We start from the raw sequence: 18,884 nt of genomic DNA, 5'->3' as shown, positions 1-18,884 counted from the left end.
CTGATTTGCCTTGTGATTGGACAGTGGAGCGGTGATGCCAATCAGACGGGAGGCGGGATTTGGGGAGTGACAGCTACTTGAGGAAGCGGACAGAGTTTTCAAGGCATTTTTGGTTTAAAAAAATATAATAAATAAAATTAAAAAATGCATTTTTAAAATTAACGCTGAGAGACTTTAAATGAAGTCTGTATCTACGATTTTAATTTGCTTTTTTTTCTTTTAACGTTTTTTTGTAACATAATCAAGGTCATTTTGTATTGGTGAGTTAACAATCTATATCTAAACGTTTTAATAATACTATCAGTAATTGGTATATAGTAGCACGAGCTATGACTACTGCTGGCTGGCACTCTGTAACTTGTAGTATGTGTAGAGGCATTGATTAATACTGTTTATTGTCGATAATATAGCAACGTATCACATTGCAATAGCTTCTACGTATTATTAGTTCGTATGTCAAATACGGTAGAATCACATTGCCACGAACTAATCTTGCGGCTTGCAAGAGACCTGGCTATGTATATGCCAGCAGCTGACCTCTTTTGACCTGTTTTTTAAAAATAAAATATTCATTCACGTCAGTCTGAGATCGTGCATGCCTTGTTATGTAATTCCTTCTGCTGAAATCTGCTCAAGTCTAGTCATGCTGTACCTTGGGTGTAAGCCTGTGTTGTTTGCTGTCCCCCTGCAGGAACGCGCAGTGCTGCTGTGGAATGGTTGGCTATGACCCCAGAGCAGAGGGCCCTGTTCTGTCCACCACGGAGATCGCAGCTGCGGGGTCTGTGGCAGGAATGGTCACAAGGGCCATGATTAGTCCCCTTGATTTAATTAAAATCAGATTTCAGGTATTTAATCCACAGTGGTCTGCTTTAGGGATGGAAGTAATACTCTTGCATAGCGGTTTCACCCATTCCAGCGTTTACTGCGAGCTTGATTAGCTACCATGTTTATAAGTAACAAGCTCAGCTTTATACCATTTGTAAGTTTGTTCTGTTTCTGGTGAGCTTGCTGACTTAGTTATACATGAGTAAGAAGGGATTTTTATTCTAGATGATCATCATGAGTGTTTAGACTAGAGCAGTCTTTGCTTTTTACAGACTGGTCTGGTCTAATGCAAAGGTTATGTACAGAGCATTATTATTATTATTATTTGTTTATTTAGCAGACGCCTTTATCCAAGGCGACTTACAGAGACTAGGGTGTGTGAACTATGCATCAGCTGCACTTACAATTACGTCTCACCCGAAAGACGGAGCACAAGGAGGTTAAGTGACTTGCTCAAGGTCACACAGTGAGTCAGTGGCTGAGGTGGGATTTGAACCGGGGACCTCCTGGTTACTAGCCTGTTTCTTTAACCACTGGACCACACAGCCTCCTGCATGCATTAGATCAAGCATTTGAACTAATACAGCCATGCAATATGCTGTACAGTGGTCTTGCCAGCTTCTTGCTTTTCCCCCCTTGAATATTCTGAATCAGTTTTCATTAAGACATCATGTTATCATTGCAGATGGCTTGGTTTCCTGAATGCCAGTCTGGTGAGTCAGTTTGGCACACCCAGTCTCAGAGCAGAAAACAGAAAAATAAAAATTACAAGAGTAAAAGAACCAAGCACTTCTGTCTTTCTAAATTTGCAGCAGGATGTCATTCTGTAAATATTTATACTGTCCAGTAAACATAGTTAAATTTAATGAACGGTATGCAGCCATTGTAAGCATTTTTCCCTCTGCAATTGGTTATCACTGGTCTTCGTTCCTCTAAAAATAAATTACTTCAAACATTCATCACACTGTAGTGTACTGAAATACTAAAACTTAGTAGGTACATTACACTCATGCTCTTGCTATCCTGTCTGTGCTTTCCTGGAAGGACTGACCTTTTGTGCAGTGTGGTGTGAGGCGTTCTGTGATGTAGATTCACTCTGCATGTATTACATTCAATGCATTGTCTTTTCCTATCCCCAGCTTCAGATTGAGCAGCTTTCTGTTAAAAACCCACGGGCCAAGTATCATGGTATCTGGCAGGGCTGTCGATGCATCTTTACTGAGGAGGGACTGCCGGCTTTCTGGAAGGGACACCTCCCGGCCCAACTGCTATATGTCACATTCGGAGCTGTGCAGGTACGTTCTCTCATTCCACCCACACTGCCCTCCAGCTGCTGTATGTCACATTCGGAGCTGTGCAGGTACGTTCTCTCATTCCACCCACACTGCCCTCCAGCTGCTGTATGTCACATTCGGAGCTGTGCAGGTACGTTCTCTCATTCCACCCACACTGCCCTCCAGCTGCTGTATGTCACATTCGGAGCTGTGCAGGTACGTTCTCTCATTCCACCCACACTGCCCTCCAGCTGCTGTATGTCTCATTCGGAGCTGTGCAGGTACGTTCTCCCATTCCACCCACACTGCCCTCCAGCTGCTGTATGTCACATTCGGAGCTGTGCAGGTACGTTCTCTCATTCCACCCACACTGCCCTCCAGCTGCTGTATGTCTCATTCGGAGCTGTGCAGGTACGTTCTCCCATTCCACCCACACTGCCCTCCAGCTGCTGGCTGCATTGCCTTTAGGTCGCTTAACCCTTTTCTTATGTGAGAGACCAATCGGACTGGTAAACGTAGCAGAACAAGTAGCCAACAGCTGAAAAGGGTTTACTTCCAACAGTCACAGTTGCTGCGTGTTGCTCTTCATTCTCTTGCTTTTCCAGTTTGTTAGTTTCGAGATGCTGACGGAGTTTGTCCACACCAGCACCCCCTACGACAGCAGGAATGCCGCGGTGCACTTCGTGTGCGGGGGCCTGGCTGCCTGCACCGCCAGTCTGGCCTGCCAGCCGCTGGACACCCTGCGCACCCGCTTCGCTGCCCAGGGGGAGCCCAAGGTAAGACTGGCTGCTTTCATGGAGACGAGAGACGCAATCCATTGTTATTGATTGCCATGGCTTTTAGTTTGAGCGCCTCAATTAAACATTCACCTTGCGTAGCTCTCGATCCTGTAATGTGTTGAGAAATATCACAATGTCTAATGAAAAATGTCTTCAAATGCATGTGAAGGATCTTAAGAGTCTTCATATCTATAGATCTTTTTTTGTTTTGTTTTGCTTGTTAATAATTACGTGTTCTCAGTGCATCGATTTATTGCCGATTTTTAATACCTGTGATATTCCGTTACAAACCGGGTTTCTGACTGCAGCTCTAACAGTTTGAATAAACGTTTTAGGTGTACCGGAATCTGAGGCACGCAGTGGCCACCATGTACCGGACGGAAGGCCCCCTGACGTTTTACCGCGGCTTGACCCCCACCGCGATCGCGATCTTCCCCTCTGCCGGGCTCCAGTTCTACTTCTACAACATATTCAAGCAGGTCTACCTGTGGGCCTTTCCCGCAGACCCAGACACAAAAGGTGGGGAGATGTGTTGCAGAAACCTGAAGTCAAAACCGCCCTCTGCTTTGTTGTGAAATAAATACGTAATAATTATCATGAGCACCCAAGTAAGAGAACTGAGCATTGTTTCAAGGAGTTTACCACGGTAAAAACATTGCAAAGTGTATTCAAGCATGGGGAAGTACAGAGAGGTATGTGAAAGCATGGTAATAAATAAAAAAAACATGGCAAATCATTGGGGAATTTTGATAAATGTATAGGAAAACTGCAAAACGGGTTTTTAACCAATTGCACGTTGTTGTGCTGCTTTGCCAGGCGTTTCTGTGCCAGGTGTAAATCTCTCTGCGGTTTCATTGCTCTCCTGTGTCCAGGTAATATTAGAAACCTGGTGAGTGGGAGCTGTGCCGGGGTTCTCAGCAAGACCATCACCTACCCCTTCGACCTGTTCAAGAAGAGGCTGCAAGTGGGGGGCTTCGAACAGGCGCGGACCGCCTTCGGACAGGTAAGAATCGGACTGACTGCCGTCAACCCTTCAGACACAGAACATGCTGGGTTTAATTCACAACCGTCTTTAGTGCATTTATTCTCAGTAACATACCGTAAAGTTAAGAAATAAACAACTCAGACTTTTAATTTTAGTGGACTGTAAGCAGTCTTAAGTTGTTTTTGTTTGTGTTAAAAATTAGAGTAAATAGCTTAGAATCTAGCCCACATTGTTTGTTTGTTTTTTAGAAACTAGTATGCTGCTTTAACAGATTTCATTCTGGCAAATTTAAACAGAAGCAATACACCTTGTGCCATTGTGTAAGCTTGCCATACTGTACAGGTGTGTCAAACCACCTGTACAGTAGTGGCATTTCCTCACCACAGTAAGTGTGTGTGTGTGTGTGTGTGTACAGGTGTGCTCTTACCGGGGGGTTCTAGACTGCATTGTGAAGATCGGCCAGGACGAAGGGGCGAGAGGATACTTTAAGGGTCTGTCACCCAGCTTGCTCAAGGCCGCTGTCTCCACGGGATTCACTTTATTCGGCTACGAGTTCTTCTGCAACACCCTGCTGAGCCTGAAGGAACGAGATGGGTGATTAGCTGCAAGACAGAGAGAGAGGCACTGAGCTGCACTGAGCACCTCTGACATCTGCTTGGCGAAAGTGCCTCATTCATCTTCTGCACTAGAGCTCTCGATTATTCAAACTCTTTCATGGTTCTTGGTTGAGCTCCTGGTCAGAGGGAGACTCTCTGGGACCTGGGACCTCAACCACAGGCACGACAAGAGCCTGCCGTCAGTGATGTGACCTGAATCTGTCCGCAGGATCCAACGCCACTCCACTGCTGTCCTGGAATAGTGGAGTCCTTGTGCTGTTCCTCACTCTCCACAGCACTAATACTCTTTGATCAGTTACCTAGGTGGACCTGCCCTGTGTCGTTTGCTTGTCGTTTACTGCAGTGCCAAATCAAAAATAAACATGTCTTAGAACTAGCGACAGAAACCTTAGGCTTATGTACTCCTCAGGAGCTTCTCAGTTAACATAAATGGATTTATTTATTTAAAAGTTTTTAGAACATTTTTATATTTTCCATCTGGTTAAAATGCTTCTTGAATCTGGCCCCAGTATGCTGGATCCCAGTACCCAGTACAGTGGAAAGGCTAAAAGTAAGTTTAATACAATAGGAGGCAGTGTGGTCCAGTGGTTAAAGTCCAGGGCTTGTAACCAGAAGGTCACTGGTTCAAATCCCAACTCTGCCACTGACTGACTCGCTGTGTGTGACCCTGAGCAAGTCACTTAACCTTCTTGTGCTCTGTCCTGTGGATGAGATGTTAAATCAATGTCCTATAATGCACAGTTCACAGCCTACCTCTGTAAAGCGCTTTGTGATGGTGGTCCACTATGAAAGGCGCTATATAAAAATAGACATTATATTAATATCACTGTTGATGTTTGTTGGGTAGAAAGAAAAGAACATAGTGAAGGGAAACTGTGAATCACGCACAAATACCTCTGCTCACCCCTCCTGGGCACTAGAGGTAATGGTCTTTCTAGATGGGCTCCACTGCACTAAATTAAACATTTGTACAGATTTAATGAATACCATTGAGTTGTGTCTGACTTGCATTAGTAGGAAAGGGACTTGCATTTGCAGTGTATTGTGCAGCACCTTTAACAAAGAACAGCAAAGTCTTGAGGTGCCTGGGAGCGGAGTGGCAGCAGCACATTTGACCCCTCACATCAGCATCCTTTGATTATCGATCTCACATGTTGCTGGTGATGTTGGGAGTGTGAAACCAGGTGAGGTATTCCCCAGAGCACCAGGATTGTCACTCCTGCTGACTAGCAACACTTCTTACTTAGCAGCTCCAACCTAGTCTAGCTTTTATCTGTACTTATAATAAACATGTTATAAACTTTATGCCTGTACTTGTTAGATACAAAAGTACATGTAAAAGCAGTTTATTCATCTGTCTTTTCTTTAGGGTGAATGCTTACCTTCTTATCTGTACATAGAATTCTTTAAGGCAACGGCAACCAAAACTTAGGTCAAAAAGTCATTTTAATGCAAGTTACGGATCCTACAGTATACAAAATCATGTGAACTACAGATAGAGAAGGAGTGCTCTGTACTGACCAAGTGTGCAGGACTGCTACAAGGAGGAATAGACGTCTTATCATAGGAGAAGATAACAACACTAAAACTGGGAATGAAATATAGCAGGATAAAAAAATAAAAAAAACTTCTACAAAATGTTATATAGGACTGACATTAAGATAATCCTTACTCTAGTGAATTGGGCGCCACTGTTTTTGTTTGTACTAAAGGATGCATCTGATACCTTCAGTAGAATGTTGCTCTGTTACAATGTTGTCTCAATAGACTACATTATTGCTCTGTGTAACTGTAACCAGCTGTATTTTGAAAAGGATGAAAAACATTAAATATTTTATTTCTGACTTCTCTATGTCAATGACTTTTTGTCAGAAAGAGGGAGGGGAGAACAGCACTTTACACTGCAAGATGACTCCCCTCTTGCCCACCACAGTCACTTGCCACTCTCCTGGGTATTTACAATACACCTAGTTAACTAGGTAGCAGCATGTGTGTGCTTTGCTTTCGAGGCAATGTAGCTGCATCCCTAGGTTTTGCCTCAAGAGGAACATGTGCACACAAAGTGAATCGGGCTGGTTTTTAATTTAGGAAGGACACCATGAGCACACGCATAGAGGTTGTGAAGCTCTCTGTACTATTGCCTTCGTTCCTTCAGTGTCGGGCTGCAGTCAAGGCCGGCAACGAACAAATCAAAACTTTTATATTTACAAAAGTTTGGTGGTACATTGATAAACAAATTATTATTATTATTATTATTATTATTATTATTATTATTATTATTATTGAGTAAAAAAAAAATCAAATTTTCTATGCATGATTTTTTTTTTTTTTATAAGTAGCTGAAAAAAGTAGTTTTTGGCCCATCATAAATTTCTTTCCATTGCTTTTATAGTGGGGGGTGGCATCCTCATATGAGGTCGTAATGGATTTCAGTCTTCTATGTCCCCATATAAAGGTTTTTTGTTAATGAACGGGCCTGTAAACAGCGGTGCTCACAAGCTGCAGTGTGCGATTCGAACAGTAGGCGGCGATGCTGTGCAGCTGATTGATTCCGGACATTTAAATGAAAACTCGAGGAAGTGACCTAGCAAAGTGAGGAGGAAGAGTCTCGTTGGTAATGTAAACAGTGTCTGCGCCCTGACGAGAGTTCACGTTATAAAGTAAGCGAAACGCTTTTCTTTCTTTTATTTATTTTAAACGTTTTATTTTATTTTTTTTATGGGCTGGTGTGGTTATTTGTTTTCTAAATAATTCCATTTCATTTGCAGTTTGCACCCTATCATCGTGTGTTCTGTTCGTTTTTAATGGATTTTAAAATGTTCAGTTGTAGCACGGGAATGCTAATCGATTCATCATCCTCGGTAAATCGACTATGAGTCTAGTTCTGTAGTTTGAGAGTTGCTGCTTGTGAGGGAGGTGAAAGTTTTACCCGATTCAATAATAATGCGATTACTGTAAATACTGCAGTGTGAATTTGTAGAATTTTGGAAATGCAAAAGTGATATTTTTTTTTAAAAAAAATCCTTCACTCTTGAAATGCTGTGCTACAAATAAACGTATTTCGACCCTAGTATTTGTAGTATTCGGTTAGCGGTAGTTAAGTTTTGGATTTTCTGATACAACTGTGTTTTTTTATTATTTTACAAGATTTTAATTCACTGTGGTCTCTGCGGTCACCAAAAAAAAATCCTCAATTTTTTATTACAATAATAATAATAATAATAATAATAATAATAATAACATACCTAGACAGGTAATAAGAAGTTGCTATATTGTTTGTGGAACAAAATATTATTACTATATATATTTTTTAATAAAAACTAAATACAAATTGGAACGCATGCGTTATATAGACAGTTATATGTAAGGCGGTTTTGTCTAGCTAACGCGTGGATCAATGCTGTCTACCTCTGGCTCTGAAGAAAACTTTTAGGAACACTGTATAACATTTTATTTTATTTTTTTATATCGCATTATATATATATGAAAAAAAGATTTTTTTTCAAAGCACATTCACCATAACAATCTCACACTGCAATGCATGCCAGGAGGTCGTCAAAGCCACAACCTTTTGTGTTTTTTTTAAATGATTTATTACTGTAAATGTGTTTTTCCTGGCATGCATTCATGCTTTTGAATGTAAACATGTGAACTCAGCATTGAATGTTGGATTTGTATACCCAGCATTGGTGATAATGTAATCCCATCCTGATGTCCTGGTAATCACCTATAATACCCCTATGAAAGGCTTCCTGTTTGACCTGGGAAAGTGACAGGGTTGGTGCAATTGAGGACAATGCAGTTCCCAGACCTCTTTTCCCAGCCGAGTGAAATATTTTTGCCATGATGTGAATGCCACCCTTATTGTGTGTGTGTGTGTGTGTGTGTGTGTGTGTGTGTGTGTGTGTGTGTGCAAATAATGCATAACTAAACAAACAAATCTTCTTTTAAAACTTTAGTTTTGTTCTTTTGTTTTTCAGAAGGTCCCAGCTATTACCCTCCCTGCAGGAGGAGAGTGTGTGCGTGTGTAAACCATGGAGAATTCAAACAAAGAGGAGTACAAGATCCAGTCTTTTGATGTAGAAACACAGCAGCTGCTAAAAACCGCACTGAAAGGTCAGCTCGGTCAGCCTGCTTTTGGGTTCAGTGTTGCCGTACATGTGTACATGCGTTCTCTCATATTCAAAACCTGTTTTCTCCTGTGTGTCTACAGCAGGAGTCTCCCACCCCGGTCCCGGGGAGCTGCTGGTTTTTCATTTCAATCGAGCTCTCAGTTACTTAGTTTAACCTATTATTGGCTTAATTAATCAAGATTCACATGTGTTCCAGATCTTTAGCCATTGATGATGTGAAGACACCTAGAAAAGCTGCAGGACTGGGGCTCTCCAGGACCAGGGTTAGAGACCCCTGCGTTAGACTATAGTCCATGTGCGCCCTCTTTATACTAAATTATCTTCAGTCCAAACCAGAACACAGTTTTACTTGAGTGAGCTTTTTTAAATGAATACATGTAAGTATTGTTTAATGGCAACAGCCTTGTATGTCAAAGTGTTGTTTCCAGCTTGCACGTTGCTTTCCCTCTAACTTCCACCGCGATTACAAGAGAATTCCAAAGGTTGCGAGCGTTGGATGCATTTGAAGCTCTTCCGCCTGCTGTGTGTGGTTTGGTAATGATTGCTGGAGATCCCTGCATGTTTTGGTAATGATTGCTGGAGATCCCTGCGTGTTTGGTGTGTGTTTTGGTAATGATTGCTGGAGATCCCTGTGTGTTTGGTGTGTGTTTTGGTAATGATTGCTGGAGAACCCTGCGTGTTTGGTGTGTGTTTTGGTAATGATTGCTGGAGATCCCTGCGTGTTTGGTGTGTGTTTTGGTAATGATTGCTGGAGATCCCTGCGTGTTTGGTGTGTGTTTTGGTAATGATTGCTGGAGATCTCTGTGTGTTTGGTGTGTGTTTTGGTAATGATTGCTGGAGATCCCTGTGTGTTTGGTGTGTGTTTTGGTAATGATTGCTGGAGATCCCTGCGTGTTTGGTGTGTGTTTTGGTAATGATTGCTGGAGATCCCTGCGTGTTTGGTGTGTGTTTTGGTAATGATTGCTGGAGATCCCTGCGTGTTTGGTGTGTGTTTTGGTAATGATTGCTGGAGATCCCTGCGTGTTTGGTGTGTGTTTTGGTAATGATTGCTGGAGATCTCTGTGTGTTTGGTGTGTGTTTTGGTAATGATTGCTGGAGATCCCTGTGTGTTTTGGTAATGATTGCTGGAGATACCTGGGTGTTTGGTGTGTGTTTTGGTGATGATTGCTGGCTTATCCCGGTGTGTTTTGGTAATGATCGCTGGAGATCCCTGTGTGTTTTGGTAATGATCGCTGGCTGATCCCGGTGTGTTTTGGTAATGATCGCTGGCTGATCCCGGTGTGTTTTGGTAATGATCGCTGGCTGATCCCGGTGTGTTTTGGTAATGATCGCTGGCTGATCCCGGTGTGTTTTAGTAATGATCACTGGCTGATCCCTGCGTGTTTGGTGTGTGTTTTGGTAATAATCCCTGCATGTTTGGTGTGTGTTTTGGTAATGATCCCTGCGTGTTTGGTGTGTGTTTTGGTAATGATCACTGGCTGACCCCTCCCTCCTCCATAGAGCCTGGTGCGGTGGATCTGGAGAAAGTGGCTGCGGTGATTGTGGATCAGTCTCTGAAGGACCAGGTGTTCAGTAAAGAAGCCGGCCGGATCTGCTTCACTATCGTTCAGGTAATGCCTCCTGACCCTCTCCTTGCCATCTCTGTTCCCTGGAGCCGAGGCGCAGAGCTGTAACGCTTGTTGTTTCCCGACTCCCCTCGCAGGCAGAGACCAAGGAGAGCGGCTCCAACGTGTTCCGGAGGAGCCTCCTGAACCGGCTGCAGCAGGAGTTCAAGCACCGGGAGGAGACTCGGAGCAGGTCCCTGCAGGAGTGGGTCTGCTACGTCACCTTCATCTGTAATGTCTTCGACTACCTCAAGGTGCTGTCGTCATTCCCCCACTTCAAACAGTTTATTTGGGCTTCTCTGCTTATTTTGTACATAAAAAAAAATGTCTTCCCGAAACTCCAAGCAGCCTAACTGAACTTGCTAAACAAGACAACTGGGTTTGTGAGACCTTAACAGCTATGCATTCGCTGCACGCATCCTTGCAAGTACAGTACTCAAATTAACTAACAAGAAGATCCATTTAAGTACGCAAAGTGTGTTATTATTTTTGTAACTTTAATTTTACTGTTCCAGAAAAATTGTGCAATTTGTATTTTGTAATGTAAAATGAAATGATTCAATTTTGAAAAGGTTGCCTGCAGTATGACAGCACAGAACAGGACCCCAGACGGGTGACAGCAGTGTTTGTTATTGGGTTCCAGGTGAACAACATGCCCATGAGGGCGCTGGTCCACCCCGTGTATGATTGTCTCTTCAGACTGGGCCAGGCAGACTCGCTGCGGAACGAGGAGGAGGTGAGGAGGAGGAGGAGGGTCTCAGTTCTGCTTCTGCACAGCAGAACAATTCAAAATGCTTAATGCTCAGAAAATGTTTCACCCTTTCATGCATGGCGACCTCACATACGGACATATGTAAGACGCAAATGCATGATTACCTCATATGGGGATGTCATTTTTTCCCCCATTAATAAAGCAATAGAAAAAATTATATTTATATAGATGAAAAATATATTATATGTAATTGTGTCCAAAACAACTTCAAATGTTTGTTTTTTTTCTCCAGCTTGTTTTCAGTATTTCATGCATGGTGTGTGTTGCAGGTGGACTGCCTGGTGCTGCAGCTGCACCGCATCGGGGACCAGCTGGAGAAGATGGACGTGCAGCGCATGGACGACCTGTTCTTCGTGCTGCGGGACGGCTTCCTGCTACAGGAGGGGCTCAGCTCGCTGGCACGCCTCCTGCTGCTGGAGATCCTGGAGTTCAGGGCGGGGGGCTGGCGGCTCAGCGACACGGGACAGAAATACTACTACAGCGAGCTCACAGACTGAGGAGGGAGGGGCGGCAGGGACGGGAGCAGGGCCGGGGTTAGAGACGTCAGGTATCACACTGGGGCAAGGGTGGGGGGAAGAGTTCTTATCGGAGTGCAGACCAACTAGACACAACTACAATCCACTAGAGTGAAGCAGACACACATTTTGGATAATGACTTTTGGCTTATAGTTGCACCTAAGTGCAGTATCAGGTGTGTGAAGGAGTTGGTTTTTGTCCACTAAATGAAGATCCAAGATGTTAAAATACAATCATTTCATCATTCAGCACGATTCAGTGGCAACCATCCTTAAACTTCCTTCACAGCTGCAGGTACTGTCCGCTTCAATAGATATAATATGAAGTGTATGCCTTTCAGATAAATAAAGTGTAAAGTGTGCACACTATATAAAGTGTGCACACTATATAAAGTGTGCACACTCTAGATTACACAAAGTCTTAGATTTTCCAAACCAGCCCCAACAGGCTTGACTCCTGACGCCTCTAACCCTACAGAAAACCCCAGAAAGCATCACTGTGACTGCTGAACACCAGCTCAGTCAAACCAAAACAGATCACTTTAACTGTGCGGCAGGCTTCACAGGACAAGTTTAGTAAGACGATCCAGCAGATCTTTAATCACAGGTTTGCCTTCCTTTTGTGGTGGGGGGGGGGGGGGGGGGGGGATTTTGTAACTTAAGTCTTAATTACACACATTTTTAGCACTTAACAGCAAAAAAGAAAAAATCCATTTGAGTCTGTTAATGAACTGTAACATTGAACAGCCTATCAAGTTGTGACCCGGGCCCCTTCTGAACAGCAATGTCCAGCTATGATTGCAATTTCTAAAGCAGCTACAAAGAGAGGCAAGCCATTACATAGTGGTGGCCAGCACTCTTTCTGTGTAAAAGTCTGCAAGCTCTATGCATTTTGCAGCTGTTTAGTTTTGTAACAGCCCTGGTTGCAGTTTGACAGGTAGGTTCCATGTCACGTGCAGTGATGGCTTACGTCATGGGTTGCAATACACATGCTTACAGCAGGGGGTGCTGTTTCCACTGCTCAGTACATACCGTTCTCTGTTCATGTAGCTGTTTTGGGATGCGATTAGTTGCTGTACACAGATATAGAAATAGGCTAATCTGTATTTCTTTTTCTTCTTATAACTTTTCTACACTGTTTTTGATACAGAAGTTTTTTTTTTTTCATGAAGTCAGGGCTGAACAACTTCCTGGTGCTGAAAAAAAAACAAAGAATTTTTTTGTTGATTGGATTTGGAGTTGGAAGAAATGTTGTTACGTTTTCCACGTAGGATTTTGATTCCATTATCAATTTCATGGCCAGGACACACAACCAAGCTGATCCAGGATCAGGGTGGGGGTCAATTCCTGCTTTCCAATTCCATTTTACAAGCGATTCCCAATTCCCATTCTCTTTGAATCAGTCTCAACACATCGTTGATCAAAAGTGCAATTAGCAGCATTCTCTTAAAACAAACGTCTCACAGTGGCAACGAATTACTTCAATTGAAGTCGCTGTTAGTCAATTAAATTGGCACAAATAGAAGCAATTGAATAATCACTGCAATTATGTCTCTAAAATATAAATTCTAAGTTGTCCACGTGCCAAGTACTGGATACCCGGCACGAAACGAAAGCTGGTTTTATTGCCATTGCTCTCTCTTATTTCTCGCTTTTAAGAAACGTTGTTTCAGCAATGGCCATTGCCCAAGATGCACCCGACTGTCAGTACACTGTACCTGTCCAGTCGCTTGATTGTGTGCATGGCCTTTAAGAATGCAGTGTTCTGCAAAAGAAACCTATCACTTATATTTGAGCATCAAAAGAAACCTATCACTTATATTTCACTAAATGTGATCGAAAAATGACAAACTCTGTTTTAGAGCAGGTGCAGTGACTTTTTATTGTGTTGATTAACAATTGACATTTTACTGTCTAAAGTTATGGGGGGACGGGGGATACTGTGAAAGTCACAGGATAGTTGCGTGTGTGGCAGCGTTGGAAGCAATACAAGCAGTACATCTGCGACGCATGCTTTGCACCAGGTTTCGGATGTGGTCTTGTGGAATCCTGGCCCATTTTTCTTGTAGTGCCTGGATAAGCATCTGCCTGTTCAGTGGTCTCCCAGTTTGTGGCCTGTCGGTGTGTCTGGTTATACCATCTCGCCAGGTTTGAAATTGCTGGCTGTGAGCACCCAAGACGGCGAGTCACAGTACGCTGCCCTAGTCCAGCCTCTCTTGACAGACGTGGCATGTTGTTTTTTTTTCTGTGATTTTCTTTACTGCTTTTATTCAAGCTTGCAATTCAACAGCTGAAATCACTCCATACCCAGTGTCCAATCAACTGTCTCGCTAATCAGGTGATTAAGTGTATCAGTGCTTCAGTCATAGTCACTCAATCGTGTCATGGTCAAGGATGAATGATCGAGTGATTAAAAAGAAACCAAAAACATTTTGTCAATGTCCATCATTTATATATAATAGTTATAATAATGTTATGTTTCTTTTGATGCTCAGTAAATATTAGCTTAACCGTACTGCCTGGTCATTGAACTAAATACTGAATTCTGTGTTTTAAGACTCCCCAAGCTGGCTTTTGTCTTGCACTGTGGTGTGCATTTGAGGGATAACCAAGGCTTTGAAAGCGATTATCATACCTTTTTCAATAGTATGAACGTTATCTGGGGCCCGTCCCCTTCCTGAAAACATTCTCCACTGTTTTTTTTTACTTTAATTTTAACACTGCTGTGGGTCGGATTGTAGCTAAACCATCCAAGTGAGTTTGAACTAAAGCAAAGAAATGTATTGGGTACCAGCAAGCTGTAGCAACATCCATCTCCAGTGCTGTAGTTAAAATACCTGCTTGAATTAATTCAACACAGGAAGATCAGCCAGTGAGAATGATGCTTCTGCTAATAAAAGGTAAGCCGTGGGTGTTGAAACTTTGGTGATCACTCCTGTGATAGTATCCTAATGTCTAAGTTAAAGGGCGTCTGGTATGCTGTGTCCAGTATGAGGGGTCTATCTGCATCATAGGCTAACAGGTTCCAAGGTTTAAATTTCATATTGAAGAAAGGGAAGCAATATGAGTGCTATTATTACTAATGTATTTGCTTTCATAAGAACATGTACAGTAAATATGATTTTTTACAACTAGAACATGTTCATGTATTTTTTTTTTGTCTGTTCTAAGACTGAGTTTAGGCTGTAGAAATGGGGTGGAGGATTTGATACATTGAGGATTTTGTATTTGATGCATTTGAAAATAAAATGGTTCAAATTTGGTGCTTCTGAATTTACTTGAAAAGACTCTTCCACAAGTACAGTATGTTTATTAACATGCATCACAAATAAGAACAAAGAAACATGCTGTGTAGAACATAATCTTTAATAATTAAGGTGTGTGTATGTGTGTATATATATATATATATATATATAAAAAACTTTTATAGCATGTGAAATTTGCTACCTTATGTTTGCATTGCTGTCTGCATTCCCCACTGGTGCAGTGCAGGACTATAAACTGACCCACATTCACTTAAGGAAACAAAAGTCCCTTTGAGAATTTGAGCATTCCCCAAGCAAAGAACACGGTTCTGCCCTGGGAGGGAATTATGAAGGGGCTGTTCAGTCCAGGAATGGTAATTAATTGAATACATTCCAACTACTGAATGATTTTTTTTTTTTAGACGACAATGTAGTTTTAATAGAGAGAGTTGCTAAGTGCTGGGACTAAAGTGGACAATTTATTTTTACTCGCTTACTAGGTTTCCTGAGCCTCTTCTATCAGGGACGCTTTGTTTTGATTCAGTTTTTTTCATTCAAATTGACTGCAATTAAATCCCTGGTCCAGATCAGACAATTAACAAGAACAAAAACACACAATTTGCCTGATGCGTGGTAAGGACAGCAGTAAACTTTGTTTTCTTCAAGAAATATTCCAGTCTGAACTGCTCTGTATCCTCTGCACTTCAGCCATACACTGCACTGCACTGCACTGCACCCACTGCAGGTGTGCAATAACACAGCTCCACCACAGGGCGCTTAGTTGTTTGCACTTGGAAGACACAATACAAACTGGAATGCAAACACCTGCTAACTGCTCCAGAGAGAAAAGGCGCTAGGGCTGACCTACAAAACCAGTGGACAGACAAAGAGCAATAAAAATCAAAAAAGGTTGTGTTGGTGACATCTCGCTAAAACACACAATGGAAACATCCACCCGATCCACTGCTGGAAGTCAAATGTCAAACTGACTGCAGCTTCCAAAGCTGATGAAGACGTGCCAGTTTGTTCCAGTTCCTCTCCTGTAAGGTACGCAGTGCCTATCTGATCGTTCTGGAGGCTCTACCACCAGCGGTAGTGCGCGAAGGCCCTGTTGGCCTCTGCCATCTTGTGCATGTCGTGCTTCCTCTTGATCACGTTGCCCTCGTTCATGAAGGCTGCCAGCAGCTCCTGGGACAGCTTCTCGTACATGTGGGTGCGCCGGTGCTTATTGTCCCGGCACTCCGTAATCAACCATTTCATCGCCAGGAAGCGGCGCCTACTGTCAGTCAGCGGCGTGGGAACCTGGAACAGAACAGAACTCAGCATCAAAACCAGCTCCTGCAGTGTTCAGGTCCGCTCTGCTACGGCATGAATACGGTTTTGAAAGAACTTGGTATTACAGACACTGCAAAGTGCAAATTACAGCTGTCCTGGAAAAACTTATATTATCACTTATATTACTAATATTAGCAATGTATTTTGTATTATGGAAAATGTAAAACACGTGGTGCATACCCACAAGCATTTCAGTTTTCCAAAAAATTGTATTTGGTTGTTAACCCTTTAAAGGTACAAGGGACATACGTGTCCCACAAATAGAAATTATGCCAACTTTCTTATTTTTGCAATGAGGTGCACGAAACAGGGTTTAAATTCCTTGCGTTCCTTAAGAGGTTAAAATGAAGCATGTAAAGGTTATCTAAAGAACATTTTAAATGCGGGGTATCAAGTTTTCCCAGGACACCCCTCAAATATACTATGCAGGTCAGTGTTGCTGCTGCTGCTGCAGCAGGCTTTAGTCAAGTCGACAGAAATGAAAACCCCTTCAAGATTGAATACGACGTTAAGCCTCAAGACAGACAGACACCACGGACAACTCCAGGATCCACCAACCTGGTAGTATTTGCCTCCTTTCTGAATGCTGATCAGACCGATTATAGGCTTGCAGTTCTCCAGAGCCTGGTGGAAGATGGTGTACGGGTTACACTCAATCCCCTCCTTCTCTGTTGCTGGGGCTTTGTGATACTTCTCCACCTGCTTCCTCTTCATGCTTTCAAATGTCTTGGGGAAGAAAAACAAAACATTTAGAAATTGATGTCAATTACTCTATGGCAGTATATGAGTAGCAGTGATACTGGGATTATGCAAGCGAGTGCAACAGCAGGCGACAATAGTAGACTGCAGCTCTATACATATCTGAACCTGAAAGTACTCTCCATCCTGATGAAGTAATGATGTCTCAGGTTGATCAAACAGACCCATCAAGGTTAAAGGAATGCATTGCACTGCAGTGGAGTGGATATCACTAAGTACCTGCCTGCCCCCCTCCCCCACAATGTGAAAAACAGTTTTACCTGAGTGATAATGGATCTGGCCAGCACTTTATCGCCATCTTCCATCATCATATTAACAAATTTACTGTGGGCAGAAAAGAAATCAAAAAATATAAAACACATATCGACCCGAAGGGATGCAACTCCTATGAATGGGTTCCTAATAATAATGAACCCAGTCAATTCTCAAGCCACAGTAACTGTTTATAAAGCAGGAAGCAACAAAACTCAAAAGAACAACTGGATTAAAAAAAAAAAAAATCATTAACCCTACATTTCTAATCGTTGACATTACATTCCTTAATATATTTAATGTGTAAGGGTGAATGTTTCGATCTGCTCCTGTCCGCACCTGACTGTGGGGTCGCTGAATACCGAGCTGGTGAGACCCGGCGGGGCCGCCTTAATGGGTCGCACGGCTTTCAGCTCCTGTGCCGCCTTCTGCTCGTCCGTGAGCTCCGTGACGGGGATGCGGTACACTTCCTTAGAGGGCTCGGGTTCCAGGTAATAGGGGTTGTACCTGGTCCATCTCGCCGGGAGAACCCTAGAACACAATCATCCACACTGTCCGGTAAAGCGGTCTCTTAAATCCACGGCATTGCAGACAAGAGGCGGGATTCAGTGACAAAGGCCATACACAGCAGGGCGGCAGTAAGACTCCCGTTGCGTAGCAGTGTGCTCCACTGCTGGTTTTACTACGAGTTTAATGGGACATCCCTGAGCTTGTTACCTATATACGCTGGGGATAATCGTAACTCACCTGTAAAACCTGGAATGGGTAACAGAGCACCTGTAGAACTCCTCTGTTTGTATCCTGGGACACTATCACCCTTCATGTAAATGTGCTTTATTTTGCTCTTATCAGCCCCTATTTTACTGCATTTAATCCTGTACTTCAGAATACTGTAATCTGCCAAGTTTTTAACCTGTAGTACTTTGTATTTAATCACATCCTGATGTAACTATCACTATTTAATCATATCCTGATGTAACTATCACTATTATCTGCTGTATTATTGAATTGTGGTTTGTCACACTTGTACTTTACTTGAACAAAAGTTATTGTATTTCTTGCTCTTATTGTATTACTTGTATTGTAACGCTTGAAATGTTTTTGCTTACGATTGTAAGTCGCCCTGGATAAGGGCGTCTGCTAAGAAATACATAATAATAATAATAATAATAATAATACCGCTATGCAATAGGAGTCTTATTTCCATCCCTGGTATATTACTTAACTCAATAAATCTCCACTGTTGAGGATAACTAAAGTGATGCTTTTAAACGTGAACTACACTTGACCTAACCGTGTATGTGCGTGTGTAGAATAGACACAGAAGACATTTTAAAAGTGATAGAGACGCGCATTTCAGAGTTGACTGCCAGTAACATCATCCAAGCCGCTTTTAATACAGCTACTATATATATATATAGAATAATATTGATAAATATTTACCCAGGACTCCAGGGTCTCAAGAATTTAGCTATGGAGGCAGCCATGTTGGATTCGGTCTGAGGACCCAAGCGGGTTGCCAAACTACTGCCTGAAACCCCCCTCTTGCGCCCCTATACTGTTCAGAGCTAAATGAACGCCTGCAATACTCGCTGGTACAAAAACATTTCACTGTCAACACCCTTCTTTGTAATTGCTGCTTCTGTCTCTGATATACAAAAATGTTTGCATCGCCTGTCTGAACTGCAGCATTACCGCTGGCTCAGGAGAGACACCTGCTTGGCAATGATTCTTCATAAATGATCCCTGTTATTTAAACAGCAATAAAGAAAACTATCCCCCCTGCTAA

At 42.6% G+C, this 18,884-nt stretch overlaps 3 protein-coding genes across 3 annotated transcripts; 2 read left to right on the top strand and 1 right to left on the bottom strand.

Moving 5' to 3' along the window:
• On the top strand, nucleotides 1-6,324 carry LOC117422904 (mitochondrial thiamine pyrophosphate carrier-like). Its single transcript, XM_034038139.3, has 7 exons — nucleotides 1-260; nucleotides 692-845; nucleotides 1,965-2,120; nucleotides 2,705-2,875; nucleotides 3,214-3,397; nucleotides 3,751-3,881; nucleotides 4,279-6,324. Exons 2-7 carry the CDS (start codon nucleotides 714-716, stop codon nucleotides 4,459-4,461), a joined length of 957 nt encoding a protein of 318 aa, XP_033894030.3. The 5' UTR covers nucleotides 1-260; nucleotides 692-713; the 3' UTR covers nucleotides 4,462-6,324.
• Nucleotides 6,325-6,984: 660 nt separating this feature from the next.
• Nucleotides 6,985-12,057, top strand: LOC117422909 (MIF4G domain-containing protein B-like). Its single transcript, XM_034038151.3, has 6 exons — nucleotides 6,985-7,140; nucleotides 8,461-8,596; nucleotides 10,114-10,223; nucleotides 10,316-10,471; nucleotides 10,861-10,953; nucleotides 11,259-12,057. The coding sequence occupies exons 2-6, from the start codon at nucleotides 8,515-8,517 to the stop codon at nucleotides 11,484-11,486; spliced, it is 669 nt and encodes a 222-aa protein (XP_033894042.3). The 5' UTR covers nucleotides 6,985-7,140; nucleotides 8,461-8,514; the 3' UTR covers nucleotides 11,487-12,057.
• Nucleotides 12,058-14,849: 2,792 nt separating this feature from the next.
• Nucleotides 14,850-18,840, bottom strand: mrps7 (mitochondrial ribosomal protein S7). The gene is made up of 5 exons (XM_034038150.3): nucleotides 18,539-18,840; nucleotides 17,435-17,626; nucleotides 17,104-17,167; nucleotides 16,643-16,810; nucleotides 14,850-16,051 (listed from the first exon to the last, which is right to left on the bottom strand). Exons 1-5 carry the CDS (start codon nucleotides 18,580-18,582, stop codon nucleotides 15,830-15,832), a joined length of 690 nt encoding a protein of 229 aa, XP_033894041.1. The 5' UTR covers nucleotides 18,583-18,840; the 3' UTR covers nucleotides 14,850-15,829.
• Nucleotides 18,841-18,884: the final 44 nt, after the last annotated feature.

Source organism: Acipenser ruthenus, chromosome 17 (assembly GCF_902713425.1).
Source record: "Acipenser ruthenus chromosome 17, fAciRut3.2 maternal haplotype, whole genome shotgun sequence".
Taxonomy (NCBI): Eukaryota; Metazoa; Chordata; class Actinopteri; order Acipenseriformes; family Acipenseridae; genus Acipenser; species Acipenser ruthenus.
This window is presented reverse-complemented; position numbering and strand designations above follow the sequence as displayed.

Excerpts from the sequence above, each read along its gene's own strand:
- mrps7 (XM_034038150.3), bottom strand. The coding sequence starts at position 18,582 with ATGGCTGCCTCCATAGCTAAATTCTTGAGACCCTGGAGTCCTGG. Across the intron at positions 16,811-17,103 it reads CCAGATCCATTATCACTCAG|ACATTTGAAAGCATGAAGAG; the intron begins GTAAAACTGTTT and ends TTCTTCCCCAAG. Across the intron at positions 16,052-16,642 it reads AAGGAGGCAAATACTACCAG|GTTCCCACGCCGCTGACTGA; the intron begins GTTGGTGGATCC and ends GTTCTGTTCCAG.
- LOC117422909 (XM_034038151.3), top strand. The coding sequence starts at position 8,515 with ATGGAGAATTCAAACAAAGAGGAGTACAAGATCCAGTCTTTTGATGTA. Across the intron at positions 10,224-10,315 it reads TCTGCTTCACTATCGTTCAG|GCAGAGACCAAGGAGAGCGG; the intron begins GTAATGCCTCCT and ends CTCCCCTCGCAG. Across the intron at positions 10,954-11,258 it reads CGCTGCGGAACGAGGAGGAG|GTGGACTGCCTGGTGCTGCA; the intron begins GTGAGGAGGAGG and ends TGTGTGTTGCAG.
- LOC117422904 (XM_034038139.3), top strand. The coding sequence starts at position 714 with ATGGTTGGCTATGACCCCAGAGCAGAGGGCCCTGTTCTGTCCACCACG. Across the intron at positions 846-1,964 it reads TAATTAAAATCAGATTTCAG|CTTCAGATTGAGCAGCTTTC; the intron begins GTATTTAATCCA and ends TCCTATCCCCAG. Across the intron at positions 2,121-2,704 it reads TCACATTCGGAGCTGTGCAG|TTTGTTAGTTTCGAGATGCT; the intron begins GTACGTTCTCTC and ends TTGCTTTTCCAG.